We start from the raw sequence: 23,110 nt of genomic DNA, 5'->3' as shown, positions 1-23,110 counted from the left end.
ATAGGAGATGTTACATTTATTGATGCCATTTAATATACATCCCAAAATTGGTCAGTGGCTATTGTAGATCTATTCATACAGTACAATCTATCTCCATGAAAGTGAAGACGGACAGACGGACAGATAGATAGACGGAAGATGGATAAGAAATATTGGATGGATGGATGGAAGGAAGGAAAGACGTATATAAAGCTAATATTAGGTAGGCCTATTTATACAGACAATTTCCATGACATCCAAAGAAACACAATCTTTTCATCTGATTAGTCATTCCACAATGTTTTATTTATTAGCAGCTTGTAAAATTAGTTTGTCAAATCAGCTCATGTTACTCTTTTACACGATGAAGCTTTGTGCGCAGCTTGTGTTAATACAGCTGTATTACGAGAAGGATGAGACGTAGACAAAGCAGTTTCCCCTGCAGTGTCTGTTATCAAGCAAAGTTGCAGCAGTGAAGGTGTGCTCTGCTGGTCTGTGAATGTTGCGTGAGTGTATCGAGTGCTTGTTTCTGAAGTGCTCCTGTGTGGGTAAGTGGTCTCCAAGTGTCGTGATGTTGCCGATTATCCCACCCCACTCGAACGCGTGTGTGTGTCAGTCGTTGCTCGGGGCGACGCTGTCATGTACACAGAATCCTCAGTTGAAGTTTCCTTTTTTAATTTTACACCATTTCTTTTACACTGCCTTCCTGTCACGGTGTACGTTTGTATATATGTAAGGGTGTATCATATCCGCTTTTGTCCTCATGTTTCACTTGTGACAAGATTGTTGTTCTCATCCGTTTCACTTCAGATGTCTCACATGCGCAAAATTGAGCGTGGTGTTTTCCGTGCCAGCCAAGTGTAGCGTGGTGGCTTTGAAATAATAATCATGTATGTTGTGTAGCCAGAGACATATTTGTCTTCTGAGGAGAATCAAATCGATTGAGTTGAGGGACGCCCACTATTCTTCCAGGGGACAGTGAACATAATGGGCCAAGGCTGATATTGAAGTTTGCATTCATATCATCAGAAACCACCACAATTATGCGAGTGATGTGGAGTCGAAATCGTCGGCCTGTGAACTAGGTCCTCATAAGGAATATAATGGCTGCTAGATTGATTTCCATTGGATTAAAGATGTCAGCAACTGATACATTTGTACATGAAGCAAATTACAGTCATCTTTTGAATGGAAAGTCAATGAGAGTATTTTATTCTCTCTGAAAATCAAAGCTCAATTAAACTTTCCTTAATAATGCTGATTATCCCTTTGACACTTTGAGTATAATTTCTTTCCTTAACCTGCTGGTTGTTAAAATAGCTTAAGAATAAATAACTTTGCAAAGAAAGTTAATTGGTGTCAACATCATTTGTCTTCACGCAGAATTCTAGTTCCATAGACTCTGATTAATGTCAAACATAAAAACGATCTTTTCGAGACCTAAAAGGCCGGTTTTGCTTCGTGACCTGATAAGGATGGTTACATGTCTGTGTTGATACCCAAAACATTATTTTAAAGAAATATATATTTTTTTTGTTTTGTTTAATATGTATTATCATTATTATGCTTTTTTTATGACTGATTTAGAAAATGCTATGTTTGATCTCCTTTTAGCACAACTCTCATGCTTATATGAATATATCAGTATATTAATCGATACTTGCATATGTTATTGGTGATGCAAATAATTTTGATAAATAAAACATTGTTTTATTTGAATGTATTTTAGTAGAAGATGTTACATTAAAATCGTTAAATGTCAGTGTTGATAACCTAAACGTTCGTTTGAATTGTTCTTAGAGAGTGTTGTGGGAATTGTTCCTGTTATAAGTGTACAGGGAGTCATTTTGGATAATAGTGTTTGCTAATAAACAAGTTGCTAATAAGGTGTAATGTTTGTTCCTCCACAGCCGCAAACCCATGGAAGTGTGTCCCCCACTAAGACTGTACAGAATGGAAGTCCCTCCAAATGTCCCAGATTCATGAAAGTGAAGAATTGGGAAACTGGAGGTTTATACAATGATACTCTACATCACAGCTCCAGCACGGTATGTTTGATGTTGACCTCAAAGCTTTAAGGAAGGCCTTGTACCTGTATATGATCTATTTGCCATTTAATTGAGCATATGAATATATTTTCAGACATCCCACCTTTCTTGGAAGTTCTGGGAGTCTCCCACATATTGATAGCGGCTGATACCCGCAAATTATATACAATATCCCGGAAATCGAGTTAGCTTAAGAAAAGCTCTTTTTCTACCTGGTATTAAGATTTGTTTTGGTGATCCGATCACAAGTGGTCAGCCAAGACGCATTGCTGTTTACATCAGGTACTAACATGCGTTTCAAATGCATCTCCTCTGATTACTTGTGTTTGGATTTCGTCGAGACTCTTCTGGCTGTACACAACACAGCATTACACAGGGTTATAGGTTTGTGGTCAGAAATGGTAAAACATTTAAAACCGAAGTAATTTAAATGAACTGCACGTAATCAAAAACATTGCATAAATACAATTATACATACAAATCCAATACTGGTTGCAAAATACAGTGAGGAAAATAAGTATTTGAATACCCTGCTATTTTGCAAGTTCTCCCACTTAGAAATCATGGAGGGGTCTGAAATTGTCATCGTAGGTGCATGTCCACAGTGAGAGACATAATCTAAAAAAAATCCAGAAATCACAATGTATGATTTTTTAACTATTTATTTGTATGATACAGCTGCAAATAAGTATTTGAACACCTGAGAAAATCAATGTTAATATTTGGTACAGTAGCCTTTGTTTGCAATTACAGAGGTCAAACGTTTCCTGTAGTTTTTCACCAGGTTTGCACACACTGCAGGAGGGATTTTGGCCCACTCCTCCACACAGATCTTCTCTAGATCAGTCAGGTTTCTGGGCTGTCGCTGAGAAACACGGAGTTTGAGCTCCCTCCAAAGATTCTCTATTGGGTTTAGGTCTGGAGACTGGCTAGGCCACGCCAGAACCTTGATATGCTTCTTACAGAGTCACTCCTTGGTTATCCTGGCTGTGTGCTTCGGGTCATTGTCATGTTGGAAGACCCAGCCTCGACCCATCTTCAATGCTCTAACTGAGGGAAGGAGGTTGTTCCCCAAAATCTCGCAATACATGGCCCCGGTCATCCTCTCCTTAATACAGTGCAGTCGCCCTGTCCCATGTGCAGAAAAACACCCCCAAAGCATGATGCTACCACCCCCATGCTTCACAGTAGGGATGGTGTTCTTGGGATGGTACTCATCATTCTTCTTCTTCCAAACACGTTTAGTGGAATTATGACCAAAAAGTTCTATTTTGGTCTCATCTGACCACATGACTTTCTCCCATGACTCCTCTGGATCATCCAAATGGTCATTGGCAAACTTAAGACGGGCCTTGACATGTGCTGGTTTAAGCAGGGGAACCTTCCGTGCCATGCATGATTTCAAACCATGACGTCTTAGTGTATTACCAACAGTAACCTTGGAAACGGTGGTCCCAGCTCTTTTCAGGTCATTGACCAGCTCCTCCCGTGTAGTTCTGGGCTGATTTCTCACCTTTCTTAGGATCATTGAGACCCCACGAGGTGAGATCTTGCATGGAGCCCCAGTCCGATGGAGATTGACAGTCATGTTTAGCTTCTTCCATTTTCTAATGATTGCTCCAACAGTGGACCTTTTTTCACCAAGCTGCTTGGCAATTTCCCCGTAGCCCTTTCCAGCCTTGTGGAGGTGTACAATTTTGTCTCTAGTGTCTTTGGACAGCTCTTTGGTCTTGGCCATGTTAGTAGTTGGATTCTTACTGATTGTATGGGGTGGACAGGTGTCTTTATGCAGCTAACGACCTCAAACAGGTGCATCTAATTTAGGATAATAAATGGAGTGGAGGTGGACATTTTAAAGGCAGACTAACAGGTCTTTGAGGGTCAGAATTCTAGATGATAGACAGGTGTTCAAATACTTATTTGCAGCTGTATCATACAAATAAATAGTTAAAAAATCATATTATGTCTCTCACAGTGGACATGCACCTACAATGACAATTTCAGACCCCTCCATGATTTCCAAGTGGGAGAACTTGCAAAATAGCAGGGTGTTCAAATACTTATTTTCCTCACTGTATATACCACGAATTGCAAGTAATAATATAATAGGAAAGCACATTCACGTGTGCGATACACAGCTTCAACACTGATAAATACTCATCGCTTAGTGACAGGATAACATTGTATTCACTCTTTACCATTTACTTGATAAACAGGCAACTTACATTTGTTTACTGACGCACACTTTTGCACACAGTCTGCTGATGGTGATTGATGGAAAGTAGCGCATGCGCAAGGAACGTAGCCTTTTCTAACAAAAAAAAATACAATTTGATTAGGAAAAATATGAAATGGATCGATAGGTACACCATGGCTCTAGCTACAATTGTTATTTTTCTGTAGTTTTTTCAGTCTCTGTAACCAGAAAGGGACCTTAATACATTTTCTGTGATCAAAATCATTAGGCCCATTGCTTATTCCGGTGTTTCCAAAGTGATATTTTAACAACAAAAAAGAAATATCAGGAGTGGTTCAGTGTGAGAGGTTCATGCAGCATTTACATTGTGTCGGAATTACCGTAATTACATGTCGTAAATGACAACTCTGAGATTTAAGACACAGACACAAGAAGGAACTGTTTCTATGGTAACACTCATAACACTAAAATGGATCCAAGTGTGGCTTTGTTAGTAATGAGTGAAAAATACTTTGGCATTTAAATATTTTGCAAGAGGTGAATTAAGGTAGTGCTAGAGGTTCAAAATCAAACAGAGGTTGTCAACAAAGTAGCTTTAGCTGCTACCATCTTGGTTGTTTTTACATGATGTCACAACACTAGTGTGAGAACTCAGATTATTTATAAAAATGAATTCAACAAAAATATAAGCCATTTTTAAAGTCGGAAACTCATAATTATGGTAATTCTGACATGACAGGGAACTAGAGCTGACTTTTGCTATTTGCATTTGCTTGCAATTTAGCTGCTCCTATTCACCTTTTTAATGGGATGCGAAACAGGATGCTCGAAACTTCCGGTTCGCAGCTTGATGCGTTTAGGTAGGCGTTATTGGACAGTACTGAAACGAAGGTTGTAATCTTTTACTTCATTTTAATGTCCATAATGGCAACAAGCAATGGCAACATTAGTTTGCGGTGGCAGCATGGGCAAGACTATTTAACGAAGACCGAAAACAACGTAACTTTGTCTGTCCCTCATCCTACGAAGTTGACAAGCGCCACCTCCTGGATTGATGATATGACACAATGGCCATCAGTCACATATGTTGACATATTCAATTATCTTGGTTTTTCTGAGGGTGTCGACGGCAAGGAGCTTAGAAATTATAAAAGCACGGAAGCATACAATTACTTAGTAATAAAATTGGACGAATTCTTTGCCATAATCATCAGCAAGTCACATTCTTAAAAGCGGAGGTAGAGCTGAGTCAGACTATAAATAAACCCAATCACATTGCATGGGTTATGTTACAAAATAGCGGAGTAGTGGAAACAGCTGGATGCTCCTACATAGCTGGCCCTGGTAGGTCTTGTAGCCATGCCACTGCTGTGTTGTGGAAGGTGGGTATTTATAAATAGAGCAACACTGCTAGCCTGGTTTAACATACAGCAAATACGTTGAAAGAGATTTGGAGATTTGTTTAGAATTAAAAATGTGAAGTATTGAGATTACATGCAGTCTGAGCATTAATATTCTGCTTCACTGATCAGGTCACCATGCAAATTCACTAAAGCTGCACATATACGCAGAATTTTATCAATTTTTGGCATAAGGGGTGATAGGCAAGGTTTTTGACAACACCTTGTATACTTTCTGTCTCCTAATTGCACGTTCAACATGTATCCTTACATTTGCAATCCTGCGACTGCACGTGACTTTCTTCAAGTCTGAACAAAGCTGTGTTTTGTTGGCGAAGTGAGGTATTATCAAGTTGACTTGTCTTTCATACAATAAGTCTCTTATCAAAAAAACCCTATCCACCATCACTTCATTACCCGGTTTAAGGTTTTCAAGAATGCCAGAGTCACACGTGATAAATGTGTCGCTACAGCGGCCCCCATATGCTGCTGATATGAACATTACTAGACCACATGGTGCAATAGCCACTAAGGATTTGATAGTGTTGCAAGCATAGTAGTGGCTGTATGATTCAGACCTTGAGTCAAGGTTTCTTGGTTTTTGGATTTCACTTTCACTGCAGTCTAAGATACAGGTAACATTGTGATAATATTGCTTAAATGCCTCTGGTGTTGTGGCCCTTACTGTTTTTTTGGGGAGCCATGGTATCAGATCCTTCAAGACTACAGCCATGGTGTCAATCCAAAAAGAAATGATCCTGCTCACTTGACTCACTGATATACAAAATCGAATGGCTAGGTCTTCTATCAAAAGGGCTAATTTCAGCTTCATTAGTGTGAGCAAGATTTGCTGTTCAACTTCAGCCTGGTATGCCACATTCGCATGGGGATGCAGAACAGCTACAAGGGTATGAAATGTGTGGAGTGGGAGCCCGGTGTACAGATTTGAGTCAGAGTCGTTCATCAGAGTAGGATGCTTGAATGTATCACACTGTGTTGACTGGTTTACATAAGTTACACTGTGTTGTCTCTTAATATAACAATGCTCCCCGAAGATGAGGTCTCCCCACTGTGTTCCAACAGAGGCAAAGTTTTTAGATGTACAGCCGTGGTCATCAACATTTGATTGCATGGGGCTGGGGGCAGATGCAAGACTCTCTTCTTCGTCCATTACAGTGTGCTCTTGGTAAACACCAGCTCCTGTAAAAACAGACAAACCATTATAACCATATCTATAATTAGCTTGGTCATTATATTTTCTATTTCAAAAAGAGTGATTTTTTTTTGTTTTGTTTTTTTGTTGTTGAAAATTGTATACAATAAAAAAAAAGTTAGTCAATAATAAATTTATATATTTTAGAATAAAATCATGCAGAATTTTAGTTTAGCACTAATACACTTTTAAATGGCATGTACGAAGGACCAAATACTGAGTTTTTCCTGCATACCGTAATGAACTTATAAACAATTACTGATAGGTATTATTTTGTTAAACATTGCGAGCGTGAAGTTGACTCATTTAAACGATTCGTCATACTGAATCAAAACACTATAACACACGAGTGTGGGAGTCAGAATGGTTCATTTAAAGAGCTGATGCTAAATAGTCATTTGTTAAATGAACACACTTACCGGTATGCTACAAGTTAACATATTGAAGTGCTGAAGGAAACGCTTGTTTCCTTAAGACGTTTAAGCACACATCATGAGAACTTGGTACTGAAAACACTGTATCCGTATCATAAGCCACATTTCGATTAATTGTGCAGACCCGCACGTTAGCCTTGTAAATAATGTTAATGAATAGTCTCACCTTCCTCCGGACAAGTTCGTCAGTACAGTTCAATCTTCAGGAGCCGCCACTGGCATGTCACGTGACCTGTCAGTGGCTGGCTGGCAGTTGGCAGTCTGATTCTGGCATGTCACGTGACCTTGTCAGTGGCTGGCTGGCAATCTGCCTTGGCAAGTTTCAGAAACCATTTATTTCTGGCAGTTTTTGTGATTTGTGTTCCACCTTCTCTAGCTCATTTAATATGCATCTGTTGATATGATTATGTTCTTTTGTATGATTGATGTTTTGGGGCCGGTTATCCCAATTAAAGCAGTCAAATGGCCGTGATCACGACTGGTTGCTTACTGACGCTTTGCTGGACGCTCAATCCAGCCAGCCGCGGTTGAACTGCGCGTATAACGCGTTGTCTGTCACTCTGGCTCCAAGGAAATATATTTTCTTTTTATGAATGTAATCTCATCATGCATTTATTCTTTTGTATGATTGTCATTTTAGAGAATTTTATCCCAATTAAAGCAGTCAAATGGCCAGCCAGCTGAAGATTGAACCCCCACTCAGTTCGTCGTCTACTCTTCTTAATGGACGATCATATCCAAGTCAAAGTTCAGGATATGGATTTTCCATTGTTGGTTGTCTGTCCACAAAGTGGAATGAGCATACATGGATGTTACGGGGCGGTAATTTCAAATTAAGTGCTGCGAGCCATTGTCTTTTGCCCTCGTCGTCGGATGGCATCCTGTGCAATTTAAATGGTTTTGGGCATTTACATTCCGCTCTTGTTGTTGGCTTGTGGTCGTAACAAGTTTAACGGCACAAATTATACCAAAGCCTCCACTATTAGCCATCACCAGTAACGTCGTCTAGCTGATAATTACTAAACGGAAGTTGAGAGCATCTTACCGGAAGTCACTCGCCGCTATGGTGCTCCCCACGGAGAAGTGAGGAAAAAGGTGAATGGAATCCATATGTCGTGAACAAACTGAGGTTTAAAATTAGCTTTTGCCTTCCACTGTAGACATAAGTCTGTATGACAACATGTTTGCAGAACTCTCAACATCTCTCTAAATCTGAATCATCCGTCCAAGAGGGGGTTATGAAGTTCTGCGCACTTTCATGAGAGGATGGCTTTGCATGCTAATTGATGCTAATTACAGATGGTATAATTTATAATATATCACATTCTGAAGGATTTTTGGGTTGAATCTCCAACTCTACAGAATGTGACAGCTGCAAGACTGCATTCACAGTCCCTTATGGTGGGTGAATGCGAAGAAACTAATGAAAGTCTTATTTTATTTTTAACATTCTTATGATAAACGCCATCAGTGCTTGTTTGGTTAGTCACACATGTGTCCCAGTACATGCCACATGATTTGATAAATGGGTAAGTTATACTGCGCTGGGGCAAGTAATGGTCATTGTACCCTGAGTAAGTTTAGAGACAGCATAAGGGTAGGAGAAAAATTTAATTAATAGAAGAAATTGAAACATTCAATATGGTTGTTGGAGGATGATGTAGGATGATACAGCAGAAAACAGTATATTTTACATACTATTGCAGTTTTTCTGCTTCACAATTTCATGTGTAATTCAATGGGCCCTATTTTAACTATCTAAGCGCATGGTCTAAAGCGCATGGTGCAAGTGCAATTAGGTCGTGTCTGAATCCACTTTTGCTAGTTTAACGCTTTTGCTAGCACGCCCAGCGCATGTTCTAAAAGGGTTGTCCCTATTCTCTTAATGAGTAATGGGTGTGTTTTGGGCGTAACGTGCAATAAACGCTATTTACATGGAAACGGAAAAACTAAATGCGTCTCCAGAGAGCAAACGGATTTGCTAAAGCGCGCAAGCAGACCATCTACGGGACAAGCCGGATTCCACCATATCTTTATTTACACAATATTAATCTTTTACATTGTAATCCTTTTATTTTTAATATTTGCCATGTTTGTGTGCTGCTGCGCATCCCTGTGTGTGTAATAAGCAGAGTGTACGCGTGTTGTGGACCCGCCTATAGGCGCACATTACTAACACGCTCTTTAAATAAATAAAAAATTATATTGCGGTCTATTTCAGTTGCCTCAAAATAGCAATGCGCCAACAATGTGCCTGAACACACATCGTTTTCAAACCAGCAGCCCATGGGTGAACAGATGGGCGCAAATGCATTTGGTATTTAAACAACGTGGCGCAGGACGTGAAAATGATAACTGCGTCGGGCTGAAACTAGCAAAAAAAACACTAGCGTCGCGCCTAGCGCCACATTGCGCTGGGTGTATGATGGGGCCCAATGTGTTACTTGACATTTCTTTTGTTAATGTTCTAGCAATTTCTGAGAGAAATTTGTTTCTACACCATTTTTTTTAGAGGGGTCCTATTATGCTTATCACTTTTTCAACTTAAGTTAGTCTGTAATGTTGCTGTTTGAGCATAAAAAAGATCTGCAAGGTTACAAAGCTTAAAGTCCACTCCAAAGGGAGATATTTTATTTAACAGAATTCACTTTCCAAGAACTACAACAAACAGCTCGTTTAGACAACATTGCGTTTTTTTCAGGATCTTGTGAACCACAACGTTACTCATTTAAATAATCTCCACCCATGGTAATCGCAAAAAAAGTTGGCGAGACCTGGTTGAGCTGCGGTGTCTTATTATTTGTAGTTGTGTTTTCCATTAACAGTTTTATGTAGTTGCTATGATGTAAATACAAAGGGGCAAAGCTTTGCCTCCGCTTGCCTGCTAGCTAACATTACAGCATTGATGTAGTGTTCACTGTATCTTTTGTAAGCTCTTGCTTTTGTAAGACTGTTCACCGCCGCTTTGGAAAATTGTCCATGATTTTGTGATCAATTACTGTTTGTATTACCAGAGTTTTCTGACAAATATGATAAAATGGTGGATAACAGTGTATCTATAATCCATAAGAAAAAAATAAAAATAAAATACATACCACTCTGAAACGTCCTGTGAAGTCAGTGCTTGCAAAGTCAGTGCTTGAAATCTGTTCTGCGCGATCCGTTCTTTTTGTTAAAGGTCCCGTATTATGCCCCTTTTCACAAGATGTAAAATAAGTCTCTGATGTCCCCAGAGTGTGTATGTGAAGTTTCAGCTCAAAATACCCAACAGATCATTTTTTACAGCATGTTTAAATTGTCATTTTTTGGGGCTCAGAAAAACGCGCTGTTTTAGTGGGTGCCCTTTAAATGCAAATAAGCTGCTGCTGGACGACCCAGGGGGCGGAGCTTCATGAGCTCGCGCTCAGTCTCTCAGGACAATTTCATCTCACGGAATGATGATAATATCAGAAACTCTCAGTAACGGTGTTCATTTCGAGTCGGACAATAATGCCTACAGAGTCAGAGTGCTGTATAGAGATGGAACAGGTATAGTTTAGTAGTTTAATTACGGTTATTATAACGTATTTGTCATCTGCTTGTATGTATCCATTATTTATTAATAGCCTACAAGTCTGCTGTTTCGGACCAGGTCCGAATGATGATCAAACATATACTGATGAGTTTAATAAAGTTTATTGTACATCACACGAAAGATGAAGCGTCAGTTTTACTTCAGAAAATCACCGTAAGAGCTGAGTAAACACAGTAAGTTATAAGAAGTGCGCAAGTACATAAACGAATTTCGGTAGAGTTGAGGGAGCATTCCTGTGGGCGGAGGTTAGTCAAAAAACTGTTCTACTGACGTCATTAAAGAAGGAAGTAGAGGGATGTAGTCCAAACGGGCCGTTCGATGTAGGCGACTTCTGTTAAATAAAATATCTCGCTTGGCATTGAACTTTGAGCTTTATAATTTTACAGATATTATTTATACTCTAACAACAACATTACACACTAACTAAAGTTTGAAACATGGGATCACGAAGAACGGGACCTTTAACATTGTCGGGGTCTGAATTAGGCTCGAATTGGTTTGAAATTGACGCCATCCTTAATTATTTACACCAGAGCAGAACTCGCAATTATGGAGGGGTGGGACTTTCCCAAACACACGCTTAGTGGTGCAAATCATAACACACCGGGCCAGCTAACCAATCACAGCACATTTCGGAAGGAGGGGCTTCATCGAAACAGGAACTAAATGGCACGTTTGAGCCAGACTTGGAAGAGAGGCGCTGTAATAATGTAAAATATGTGAAAAATAATGATTTTTGAACAATGAAGCATGAAACATATTCTAATACAACCCACAAACAAAATCAAGACTTCGTAAAAGGCATCATAGAACCCCTTTAATTAAACTTCTATTGTGGTTAGTGAACCATTTTACATAATTTTTCATTTCAGCGCTGTACAGTATTTCAATAATATTAGGAATATTAGGAATCTTATAGTATATTAATATAAAACTAATAACTCACCCTTTGTGGTTTGCTTTATGCACATTAATTATTATTTGGTAGACACCATGCATTTTGTTCTTGTTCTTTGTTTTGGTTGGACTGCTAATTTTTGTTTATGACGTGAGCTCATACAGTAATTACGAGGGTGTTACCACGTTGGCCACCTAGTGAACTGACTTGCTTTAAAGGGATTTTGGGGTGGCTACTCTGAAACTGTTGAGCGTTATGGGTCAATGGTTTAAATGCTCCACCAGACTGATAGGGCAATTTGGGACATAAAAACAAGTCAGTCCTTAATTAAACAGCTCTAGCTTTGGACAGGCTTGTTGTTATTTTTCAGCTCTGTCTTTCCACCCCTAATCCAGTGAACATATTAGCAGCTACAGAAAGTGACAGTGCACTTCAAACCTAATCTGATTATAGTGACCATATGAGTATTTTCCTCAAGGCAATGAGCGACTTCCGTTTGTCTCTTTGCTTCTTCTTATCAAGCTCTGATGAAGCCTGCAACTTATCACTTAGCAATATGTTTTTTTCATACATTTTCAACTAATATGCTCATGAAACACACACAAAATAAATGCTGTAGCTCTGTGTGTTTGTTTCACATGCCCAATATTTGATTAGAATATGATATTCACTGCCTTAAAAGGGTCCTATTGCATGTTTGCTACGTTTTGCAGCATGTGAGTGACACACAACATTTGCCTTTTTCATTTCTGTAACCATTTTAACAAGTTGCAATGTGTAAGAAGCAACATGGAAAAACGTGCCCCTACTGACATTTTTGTAAAAATCCAAAAATGTACCATTTTCACTACCAGATTATCAATTAAGACTTATTTTGTATATTAGAGTCATGAAACTCTAGCGGGCGCAGGCTGATTGGTCCTTTAAATTAAATCTGTAAGCAATCACATCATTACCACACTCTGCTGACCCTGCAGCCAGTGAGTAGCTTGCTCAACATTTAAATAGTCTAGTTCATTGTTTGCTATAAACTAATTCTGCTGTGCGCTATCCGAGTTCCTCTGAACCCCTCCACCTCCCCCAGCTCCACCTGCCTAGATCTGCTATGGGATTTATGTGTCTATTTATGCAGCAGCAGCATATCTTTCATGCTCACAGCAGCTTGTCTGTGTATCTATGGTTAAAAAAAAAAAAATACTTAATTCTATACTTACTCAACAGCAGCAGCAGCATAGCAGATCTAGTCAACCAGGACCAAATTTATTGCCATATTCATTAACATGTTAAAACTATTTAGAGAGTTTTCATAATTGAAATATATACATGTATGCATTTTTTAAATAAAGGCAGCAACCTAAAACTGTTAGAAAAAAAACAAAAACAAACAACAAAAATAATACCATTTGGATGTAAATTTGTAACTTCTTATGTAACTTAAAATTCATGACATTTTATTATTTATAGTGGCAATTAAAGGAAGTACTCAATGTGCTCACCCAGACATCACCTTATTTTCTGTATAGAGCTGCACTTCTGTTGCAGAGCAGAAAAGGTGTCTCAACTTCTGCCTGCTATTGCAGTTTAACTCCTATGGACACAATATGTGTGAGACAGGCACAATACAATCTGTAGCACATTTCTGTGAGTGATGTAGCATGTTTGAATTTGCACACTCAGTTTTCTTATTGTACTAGTTGCTTTTTATTAGCAGGTTCCGATCTGCACCGAGCGTGTTTGTATAGGCTCTATTATGACGCCAAACCAGCACATTCGCAAACCAGGTGAAGTCCGAAGAAAAGACGAGCTGCTACCACTTGCAACAGATTTCATTGACCAGTACTTCACATCAATCAAAAGGTAGGAGAACAACTTAAATTGAATACATACAAATATGTGAACATCCTTACACACACTTATTTCAAGATATACTATCCAAAAACAAATCTCTAATATACATCTTGTTTTAGGGATTTTTTGATATTTTTCAAGAAAAAAAAATACTGATTGATTTTTTTTTTTTATGCAACATAACTTTCCTTGTTAATTGTAATAATTTTCTTATAAATGCACCTCTAATTGTTTGGGTTTTGTCTGAATAGATGCGGCTCAAAGGCTCATGTTGACCGGCTAGAAGAGGTCAAAAAAGAGATTGAAACTTCTGGAACATATCAGTTGAAAGACACAGAGCTAATCTATGGGGCCAAACACGCATGGAGAAATGCAGCCCGCTGTGTGGGACGGATCCAGTGGTCCAAATTACAGGTATTGAGCTAGTTTTTATTTCTCGTCCTAGAACCCTGAATGGTTCTCGAACAACATTACTATCAACAACCACTGACCAAACCCAGTCCCTAATCTTAACCTGAAAATTGTAATTTCTTTTCCAGAAGCATGCCATACTTAAGTAAATTACATTAAGTTTCCATTATACAAACATTAAATGTAAATCTAACTATGTTTAATGTCTATCTCCAGATTAGTCTAATATCAAATGTATTTCCAGAAATGCAATATACCATTCCCTTCATCTCATCTAGAGCTATAACAATGTGATACCTATTGAAATGCAGTGATAATAGAAAAAAGATTGTGTCTTAAAAAGCAAATTTCTCTTCGATGAGGTGTTTGACGCTCGAGACTGCACAACCGCTCACGGAATGTTTAATTACATCTGCAACCACATCAAATATGCCACCAACAAAGGAAACCTCAGGTTAGTGTGGTCGTTTTTCACCAGCTCCTTTCTCTTCCTGTCTTTTTTCTGCATCTCCTTTTCTCTGCGACTTGCCTGTCAAAGTGTGTGTTCCCATTCTCTCTTTGTCACCTTGTTCCACAGCCCTCAGTACAGCACCTGCCACTGCATTGCCGAGCACTGGCACCGCTGCCACGTTACAAAGCTAATCATACACGACACTTACTATCTGTTCTGTTTAATTAGCGTCAGTCTAACAGAATGATTAGAGCCTGGGAGAGTGAAAGAGAGGGGCGAGGAAAAGGGAAAATTAAAACAAGAAGAGAGGAAACGCTGTTATACAGGCAAAAGCCCCCACGCTTGCTTCTTACATCATCAAGACCTGCCAGAATAAACGTCAGAGGTTTTGCAAACAGGCTGGTGACCCAAATTTCCTCCAGAGTCGTATTTCGAGAGTGACGGAACTTGTTATTTAGATTAGTTGGACTGACACTTTGCGCTCTTAGCATACTGTTGAAGTCAGTAAACAAGGAAAGGCACCTCAACACTGTTGGAGCCCCAAAGTGACGTCAATGCCATGTATTTTCAGCAGTGAAGCACGTTTCTTTTTGCTTATGAAACAGATTGGGTAGTTTGATTTCAAAAGCACTTAAAATGATAAACTCTACTATATAATTACTATTATCAGGATGGTAATGCTAAATAATTAGCTTTACCCTGCTGAAAAAAAAACACTGTTAAGATTAGCAAACCAGTCAAGGTTGTTTTTCAGCAGGGTAAAGGTGATTTTATACATTATCCTGCTAATATAGCTAATTATATAGTACAGTTAAATGTTTTGGTCTTAGTCTTTAGGATGGTCTTCCAGCCTGGCAAAGCTTTTTTTTGCTGGGTTGTCAGCTAGTTTCCTAAACTCTGTTAGCTAGGAAACTAGCTTGCAAATCAGATTTTTGTTTTTCAGTTCGTTATATCTGAAAAGCAGTATTTATTAGCATTCCTGTTTTTCTCAATGGCAGCATTTTGATGGATTTTTTTTTTTTTTTTTTTTTCATCCTAACAAAATGAATTATCAATCTATTTTCCAGAAGAGAATTACTGTAAAATTCTTCATTGTGAAGTGCATTAGTATGACCTCAAAGCTAACAGCAGTATAAAGCTATTTAAAGTTGGATATGTAGTACATCCAATGTTGTCCGCATACATGCAGTATACTCATGTAAAGCTATATTTACTATATAGCAAATCTCGTCTGCATGATTTGTTTCTACTGTCACTAAATTATTATCGCACGCCTTTTTATATAAAGGTGGATATATAAGCATATCCAACTTTACCCACATAAAACTGCTTCGGTTCTACTCGCCTAAACCTCACTCCCATCTGGGTCACGGCACCAACTAAACCCCTCAGGTTCAACTCGCCCTGCTCCGAGCAGGATTCAAACCAGCGTTTCTGGCATGGGAGGCAGGCACGCTAACAAGGACACTTAAAGACTGCATCCTCTAGTGTCTGTCGCTAGTGCGCCTCTTGAGATCAGGGGAGTGAGGTTTACCCACACAGCTCTTACTAGCTTGCCTCCGTTACACGCATACATACAAACATTACAAATTTACCCTCATATATACATAGGCAAATTGAACTATATTAATGCCCAGCTTTAATCTGCTAAATGCAACTATAAGGCATGAAGACATTAAGATATTATAAACTTTGACATATCTGTAAATAAAGTTTAATGGAGTCTGTAAAACTGCCTGAATTAGAGAATTAGAGCTGTAAATCCACCAGAGGGATCTCAGCATTACCCCAATGCTCTTGTCTCTGATGTGTAGATCGGCTATTACCATCTTCCCCCAGAGGACAGACGTGAATCATGATTTCCGGGTGTGGAACAACCAGTTGATCCGGTACGCTGGCTACAAGCAGCCTGATGGATCAATTCTTGGAGATCCAGCGTCCGTGGAGCTTACAGAGGTGAGATGGGAAGCTATTCTGCAGTAGCTTTGATTTTCACAGGCATCACAAAAGCATCCTACTGACATACTCATGTTACCAGTACAAACAAGAATAAAGAGTCAAACTGATTCATACAAGACTTTTTTTTTTGTGGCATCATGGGTATTTCTTATCATTATTGGGATTTATTAAATTTATTTATTTATTTATTTATTTATTGTGTTTGAGTTGTTTTAGGGCAGTGCCAAATGTATTTTGGAACATAGCTGTTTTCTAGCTGAGCTAAACTAATTATCAGCTGGTGCAATATGGTCTACCCGCCAAAGACCACAGTTAACAGTTTTAAACTTGGATTTTCCAGCAGGAATTCGTCTTGTTACTTTGTTAGATGGTCCTATAGAAGTTATATTCTTATTTGTTTTTGACTTGCAGATCTGTATACAGCAAGGATGGAAAGCTCCAAAAAGCCGGTTTGATGTTTTGCCCCTTCTTCTCCAAGCCAATGGGAATGATCCTGAGCTTTTTGAGATTCCTGATGATCTTGTACTTGAGGTTCCCATCTTACATCCAAAGTAAGAAGAACCAATCATATTGTAGAGTTTTTTTGGGGGTGTCAGTCTGTTTGATGATCATCAAACACGTATAGGAACATTGTTGTGTAGGAACATTGTTGAATCACTTCAGTGCTTAAAATGCTTTGCACCTAAAATGTCCATCAACCCAGAATATGATAATGCGTCATGCAGTACATACCAAAGGGAAATCACAAATCAGAGAGGCTGTAATGTGCAGAGCTTCAGGATGCATAGCAACAGAGACCTCAAGCTGGGAGAGTGCCTCTTATGCACGTACATTCAGGAACGTGGGCTAATTTGGCATAAAACTTGCCCTTTTTCCAGATCCTGCCTCAGTTTGATAGTTTAATGCTGTCAGTTTGACACTGATATGGGTCAGAGATGGTCAGATACTTGGGTCCTGAGATACTTTGTATGACATAGGTCTAGATCTCATAAGTCATGCAGATGAAGTTAAACTTCTCATCAAACACTTAAAAATAAAAGTTCTTTATTGGCATTTATGGTTCAATGAAGAACATTTAACATCCATGGAACCTTTTCATTGTGGAAAAAAGGTTCTTAATAGAATTTACTTCACACTAAGAGAAAGATGTTTCTTTTAAGAACTGATCACTGAAAGGTTCTTCAGGGAATAAAAAAATGGTTTTAAGGCATTGCTGCAAAAAAAACAAAAAAAAAACGTTTTGAACCTTTAAAAAGTGTTAGAAGTGGTAAAAGTGGATAAATGCAATTAAATTGAATGAAAATTATGAACAATATCAATAAAATAAGTAATTACAAGTCAGCTACATGTTCTAGTGACTAAGTAAAACAAAACGTTCTCTTCTGGCCACTTGCGAATGTGAAATAAACCACTAGACTTTTCTGGCGCAAGTCAAAATGACCATGTCAGCAACACATATTGTGATTAGGCCATTCTTTAGGAGTAAACCTTGAATTATGTGTTGAAGTTCGGTTAAAATATGCTTGTTTTATACCCGCAATGTTCCTGTGATTTAAAATGTGTGGGAGGTTTTTATATGCGAGCAATTTTGACATTATAAAGTCAAATGCACACAAATCAAACCTTCTGAGGAAATCTGAAGCACTGGTAGAAATACTACCATTACGAGACAGTTAAAACTTTTCAGCACTCAACGTTCGCATTGATATAATGCCCATTGTTGACAGTTTTCCCCAAAACTCTCAAAGGAATTGACCAGCCAAACAAACATATCTAAATGGAGGAGATGCATTTGCATATGGTTTAGTTTGCGGGAAAATTGCTGGTATTATGCTGTGACAATAATGGACTCGATCACGGCAATATTTAACGCAAAAATTGTGTGAATACTTCTGGGTAGATCAGCAATTCTGCTTTTGTAACAGACAGGTGAAATTTGCCTTTTAGCACAACACCTGAGACACTTGCAGGTGCTGGTTTAGAGATAATGACAGTTTTGGCGGTGCTTACTATGTTTTTGCATTTGCTTACAGAGAAATTATGATAAACTCTAAGTGGTATACTCTCCAAGCTTAATGGTGTACATCTGCATATGCCAAGATATTCTGCTGACTGCATTATCTTATGCAAATAAACCCCAAGAACCTTTCGCTGCATGTAACTTTTCTCTCTGTGCTGGGTTTAATATTGTCCACCCTCCTGTCTGTGTCTGTCTAGGTTTGAATGGTTTAAGGAGCTGAATCTAAAGTGGTACGGCCTTCCTGCCGTGTCAAGCATGCTGTTAGAGGTCGGAGGACTGGAGTTCACCGCCTGCCCCTTCAGCGGCTGGTACATGGGGACCGAGATCGGTGTCAGAGACTTCTGCGACAGCTCTCGATACAACATACTTGAGGTACCCTAACCAGACAGCCATAAAGCACCTCTGCACCACTGAGAATGTCTCAACAAATCACACTTTCGAACCCAAACTGCATTACATTCGTTCATTAACATGTATATGAATTAGATATTGTACCCCAGCAGGAAATTGGGAAAGACATGTTTGTGTTTTATCATTCATTATAATGGACTAAGTTAATTATATGGTATATTACACATTGTTTATCCTTTTTTGAATTGCTCTCTGTAATTTAAGCCAATTTTAATTAACAAACATGCTACTTTCATTCATAAAGTTTTTATACTCATTCAATTTTACAATCTCTCCTCCACATTTCCATTGTATTATGAAATACTTTCTAAAAGACAATGAGCCAGTACCATACCAACTGTTTACCACATATAAAAATAAATACCCAAATATAATTCTAATCATATAAAAAAAATTAATCTTTAATCATTCACTCAATTTCATGTTATTCCACACCTGAAAATCAATGATTTTATATTTGTCTCCGAAACTAATTTATAAAAGTGTAAGAATCAGCCTTCAGATCAAAAGGTTTTTAAGATCATGAGAAATACATATTCATGTCAAGTGTGTCCATTTTTGACTGGAAATGTATTTTTAGAGAGTCTTGCTGGTCGCGCCAGATCTTCCATATCTATAGAGGCAGATCACGAGTGGCAGTTCTATTAACCTCGGTTCAGATCCAGAGAGAATACAGTATGAATAGTCTCCCTGTACAGTATGATTAATTCCCTTCATTTCAGGAAGTAGCTACAATGATGGGGCTGGACACGAGGAAGACTTCATCCCTGTGGAAGGACCAGGCACTGGTGGAGATCAACATCGCAGTCCTTTATAGCTTCCAGGTAGGATGAACACACATGGATGGATGAATCTCATGAAAACATGTCAGAATCATATTTAAAATCATAAAGAAAATACAGCCTATTTTAGGATCATTTAGAGTTTGGACAATGTGACTTTCTTGATGTACTAAAACAACTAAATCTGAAACTGAAATAAAAAAGTAATAAAAATTAAATGGACACCTTTTAAAAAAAAACAATTAAAAATGTCAAAAATACACAATAAAATTACTACGAAAAATTAAAATAGAAAAATGAAAAATGATTAAAAATATGAATATAACTAGTATCTCAATATTTCAATGATACTAAATAAACACACACACATACATATACACCTATACATAACTCTCTACAGTTTATAGTTTAAAAAAATAAATAAAATCAGTATAATTCAAAAGCAGTGCAGGAAATACTACCGCAATTTAAATGTTTTACTTTGTGTAAAAACATGTCATCTATATAAAACGTCACAACGTTAAAAAAGCCCCTAAAAATAGACTTCATCGTCTTTATACAAAATATAATTTCTAATTTTTTTTTTTTTCTTTTGATTTTGTTGTCAAACCCAACCCAGACATGTTTTTGACAAGCTGTGTGAGGTTCACCCACATATAATCTTACACTCATTCTTATTTTCGGTCACGTTTATTTATATTTGCCAGTATCAAATTTTTTCAGTCTATCTCTTTACACAGCTTCCCCAAGAGGCTAAAAGCAAATCCCTGCGTTCACATTTATACAGCATTCATAGAGACTCGTGCGAGCAGACAAAACATTAACCGGCTTTCACAAATCAAAAGGCTGAATCCCTTCTGTTCTATTTATTGGAGTTAAGCACCTTGGACATTTAACTGAAAGCTCCTGTGACTGAAGGAGCATGTTTATTGGTATTTATTACACACCCCCTGCAGTTTGTTTACCCACAAGTCCTTATTCCTTGCTAAAAAGGCTTTTACTGTACGGTTTAAACACTGATAAACTAATTAGACGTTAGTAAGTAGCCGTGTTCGGTTTCTTATCTTTCATAATTGCGGATGGAGTCAAAACAATGACAGATAACAATTAAATCTACTTGGAAAACTAGAATTGCTGCAGTACAAGCCAATCTGAGGATTTAATAGCCGGTTGTATTGACTTGCGTCAACATGCTGCATTAAGCATTACAAGCTATCTAAAACACATTTGAAAATAACCATATCCACGAATGCACAAAATTATGGGCATTATTACTGTTTGTACTGCATCATTTTGGGATTGGGCAATATTACGGACATTTCCTTTGTCAAGCATTGGCATTTTATTGCATTTTACTTCATGATTCTATTACAGAACATCTGATAATTGTATATTATAGTAAAAGACAAAATACTTTTAAAAACAGGTACTTTAGAATACTAAGTAAACCCAAAAACTAACTATTTTCTTCATTTAAGAATCTTCATTTTCATTTCTTCATTTAAACTTTAAAAATCTTCATTTAAGTTTTTACATTGTTGGTCAGCATTATGTTGTGTTTTTGCATGATATTAGATTACAAGCTTAAACAGAAATACCATACTGGTTGATTCAAGTCAAGTCACCTTTATTTACATAGCACTTTATACAATACAGATTGTTTCAAAGCAGCTTTGCATTGATAGACATGAAAATAATGATCAATAATACGAACAAGAGTTCAGTTCTGCTGTAAAGCAGCTCTAAAAAGACAATAGTGCCATTATTTAGCTGAAGTCATTGCACAAGCTTCACAAGCTGAGTTTAATCTTAGTTTTAGCCTTTTCAGAGCAGTTTTTTTCCCCAGCCAGGATGTAAGCAGCCTCACTCTTTCCAATTTTTCCTTTTATAGATGTCAAAGGTTACCATAGTAGACCATCACTCGGCCACTGAGTCCTTCATGAAGCACATGGAGAATGAGTACAGAGTGAGGGGAGGCTGCCCGGGTGACTGGGTTTGGATAGTGCCGCCCATGTCAGGCAGCATTACACCTGTTTTCCATCAGGAGATGCTCAACTATCGCCTAACACCTTCCTTCGAGTACCAGGTAAGTCTTTTGTCCAGTTGAAGTTGAAGTCATAGCAATATTTTGATTGATTGTTTGTAAAATCATACATAACATAAGCATTAAATTGCCCCCTATTTTAGATATTACCTTTCATGTAGTGAGTAATATAGATATTTGTGAATGTAAAATGTCTGCAAAAGAAAGAACCGATTCCGAACTGTCTGATACGAAGACGCCGTTTTCTGCGCTGCAAAAGCAAATCCACTTAAATCCGCTCAAACTGATACGGTAACACCGAAGTTTATGATTCTTACACATTCTGTTCATCAAGATAATCTTCACAAATGAAGACAACTTATGAATTTTAAAGCCTAAATGCAATCGGCAGATGTAAAAAGCTAATGTTTTGCTATAAAGAAACTACACTACTGTCACATGACTTTAACGTCACCACCACTAAGCTTCCAACAAATCTTTCAATATTTGTTTAAAATCGACATCTTGGAAAGTTTGAGTTAGAATAGTTTGCAAGACTGCGAGTATAAACGCAATAAGGCTGTAATAGTGGACTAGTGAGTCGATGAGTTTACCTGTTCGGCGTGATGATGTTTAATGTCTCGCCAACCTCTGTCCCATTTAGCCACTTGTTTCCAAGATACATGAAAGCTTAAAAAACGGAATAGACGTGAAAATATCTTGAGTTTGTGTGAACCACAGACCTTATTCAGCCATTTAACCAAAAACCCATTAAAAAATAACCCATTGATGATTGAAACCAGACACTGAAAAATACGAACTTGTTTCCGGGTTTTATGATTCTTTTCTTGTATTACAATCACTTGATCACAATTAGCCTCTCTCTCTCTCTCTCTCTCTCTCTCTCTCTCTCTCTCTCTCTCTCTCTCTCTCTCTCTCTCTCTCTCTCTCTCTCTCTCTCTCTCTCTCTCTCTCTCTCTCTCTCTCTCTCTCTCTCTCTCTCTCTCTCTCTCTCTCTCTCTCTCTCTCTCTCTCTCTCTCTCTCTCTCTCTCTCTCTCTCTCTCTCTCTCTCTCTCTCCAGGCTGACCCATGGAACACTCACGTGTGGAAAGGTGTGAATGGAACACCCACAAAGAAAAGAGCGATTGGATTCAAGAAACTTGCCAAGTGAGTGGGTGAAGAGCTCAAGACCTACGCACAGTTTGTTTTTGTCTTGAGCGCAAAGTGTATGTTGAGTTAAACCCATATGATGCTTCCGAGGTCGGCCATCTGCAGCGCTCCAAACCTTTGCCAACCTTTTGTTGTATGTTTTACCCATGGCTCGGGAACGTCAGCAAATGTTTGTGTTAATGGCTTTTTAAGAGTGCTTTCCAGTGTATTTTCCTCACAATAATACTGGAATGGCTGAGAATTGAGTTTAACTCACTGAATCACACTCAGGTGTAATCAGGTTTCCTTCAG

General features: G+C 38.2%; 1 protein-coding gene across 1 annotated transcript in view; it reads left to right on the top strand.

Moving 5' to 3' along the window:
• Nucleotides 1–23,110, top strand: part of nos1 (nitric oxide synthase 1 (neuronal)) — a 68,139-nt gene that overhangs the window by 18,529 nt on the left and 26,500 nt on the right. The window contains exons 4-13 of the mRNA XM_084113589.1: nt 1,890–2,027; nt 13,455–13,600; nt 13,843–14,005; nt 14,365–14,456; nt 16,268–16,409; nt 16,824–16,963; nt 18,630–18,804; nt 19,566–19,667; nt 21,517–21,711; nt 22,731–22,816. Coding sequence (XP_083969715.1) covers nt 1,890–2,027; nt 13,455–13,600; nt 13,843–14,005; nt 14,365–14,456; nt 16,268–16,409; nt 16,824–16,963; nt 18,630–18,804; nt 19,566–19,667; nt 21,517–21,711; nt 22,731–22,816 — 1,379 coding nt within the window. The remainder of the gene's footprint in view (nt 1–1,889; nt 2,028–13,454; nt 13,601–13,842; nt 14,006–14,364; nt 14,457–16,267; nt 16,410–16,823; nt 16,964–18,629; nt 18,805–19,565; nt 19,668–21,516; nt 21,712–22,730; nt 22,817–23,110) is intronic.

This window comes from Abramis brama (genome assembly GCF_963993115.1).
Source record: "Abramis brama genome assembly, chromosome: 5".
Taxonomy (NCBI): domain Eukaryota; kingdom Metazoa; phylum Chordata; class Actinopteri; order Cypriniformes; family Leuciscidae; genus Abramis; species Abramis brama.
The sequence above is the reverse complement of the archived record's forward strand: the minus strand, read 5'-3'. Positions and strand labels throughout refer to the sequence as shown.